At 62.4% G+C, this 1,560-nt stretch overlaps 1 protein-coding gene across 1 annotated transcript; it reads left to right on the forward strand.

Annotated features, from left to right (window-relative positions):
* Positions 1–279: 279 nt before the first annotated feature.
* LOC105311631 (selenoprotein S-like) lies at positions 280–1,374 on the forward strand. The gene is made up of 2 exons (XM_011387582.2): positions 280–456; positions 1,125–1,374. Exons 1-2 carry the CDS (start codon positions 381–383, stop codon positions 1,280–1,282), a joined length of 234 nt encoding a protein of 77 aa, XP_011385884.1. The 5' UTR covers positions 280–380; the 3' UTR covers positions 1,283–1,374.
* Positions 1,375–1,560: the final 186 nt, after the last annotated feature.

Genomic DNA, 1,560 nt, shown 5'->3' on the forward strand with positions numbered 1-1,560 from the left:
TCACATTGCCTGCCCCGCCCCGGCTTGCCCCGCCCCTGGTTCCCTTCCACCTATCCCTGCTCACCCCGGCCCGGCTTGCCCCGCCCCTGGTTCCCTTTCACCTATCCCTGCTCACCCCGGCCCGGCTTGCCCCGCCCATGGTTCCCTTTCACCTATCCCTGCTCACCCCGGCCCGGCTTGCCCCGCCTCTGGTTCACTTCTACCTATCCCTGCTCACCCCGGCCCGGCTTGCCCCGCCTCTGGTTCTCCTGGCCCCGCCCCGGCCCCGCCCTCGCTGAGATCTGGGGGCATCAGGGCCCCCGAAACACCGCCGCGGCGGCGCGCCTCGCAGGGCGAAGGCTCGGGCTGACGCGGCAGCTCCTGGTAGAGCGCTTGCCGCCATGGAGCGCGACGGGGAGCAGCTGTCCGCGCGGCCGGCGTTGGAGACGGAGGGGCTGCGCTTCCTGCACGTCACCGGTGAGTCGCCCCGAGCCGCGGGGGCCGCGGAGTCGCGCCGCCATGTTCGGTGGGTCGGTGGGTCGTCGTCCTGTGCGCGCCGCGCCGGGCCTGCGGAGGCCTTGCCGGCCGCCGGTCTCGGCGCCGCACGGAGGTCCAGGCGGCCGCCCGGGAGCGCGCGCCGAGGCCCTCCCGGAGCCGCCCGCCCCTGGGCGGTGGCGTCGGGTCATCTTTTACGCGAGTCTCCTGCCCTGGGTGCGGCCACTGCGATCGCTGCGCCTTGGGCTTTGCCTCCGGGCCTCGGCCACGCACCCTGCTACAGCACCGCGCGCGGCGGCTGCCCCGCGGCCACCCCTTTCTGTGTGTTCCCCGGGTCTGAAGGGTCTTTGCCCTCCCGAGTCGGTCAACCTCGTCATCCCTCAAATCCAGCTGTCGTCCCCTCCGCCCGCCCGCCCCAGACTGCCCCCCTGAATCCCCCAGACGATCGAGCAGCCCCTTCTCGGTGACCTCAGAATGGATGCACTTCTCGCTCGTCATTTTACTGCCGCCCTAGGAGACCATTTCCTCCGCTAGACCGGGAAGGTTTTGAGGGCGAGAGCAACGCTTATTTGGTCTTTGTTGAATTTGATGGAAAAGTCCAATCGTAGTCTCGTTTTTAGTTTCTTGAAAACTGCTTTCTGCTTTTTCAGTGGGCTCCCTGCTGGCCACCTATGGCTGGTACATTGTCTTCAGCTGCATCCTTCTCTACGTGGGCTTTCAGAAGCTTTCCACCCGGCTGAGGGCCTTGAGGCAGAGGCAGCTGGACCGAGCTGCGGCCGCTGTGGGTGAGTACCCCGTTATCACATGAAGCCAGTGGCTTTACACCTCCTTCTGTGAGTATTTAAAAGTTAAGTCGGTTGTTAAGATTGACAAGTACGTGATTCTGATTTGTATGGGGAGGGAAAAAAAAAAACATTTTATGCTTCTGAAATTGAATTTGGCGAATGTGCGATAGACTTTTAATTTCAGAGATTTTAAGATGAGATGGAAAACATATACCCGCTGGTGTGTAGAGAACCCACTGCATATCTCGTCGAAAGGTTTTTATTTATACGGTGGATTAAGATGAAAATGTCAGCTTCTCGT

This window comes from Pteropus vampyrus, unplaced genomic scaffold (genome assembly GCF_000151845.1).
Source record: "Pteropus vampyrus isolate Shadow unplaced genomic scaffold, Pvam_2.0 Scaffold1000005498, whole genome shotgun sequence".
NCBI lineage: Eukaryota > Metazoa > Chordata > Mammalia > Chiroptera > Pteropodidae > Pteropus > Pteropus vampyrus.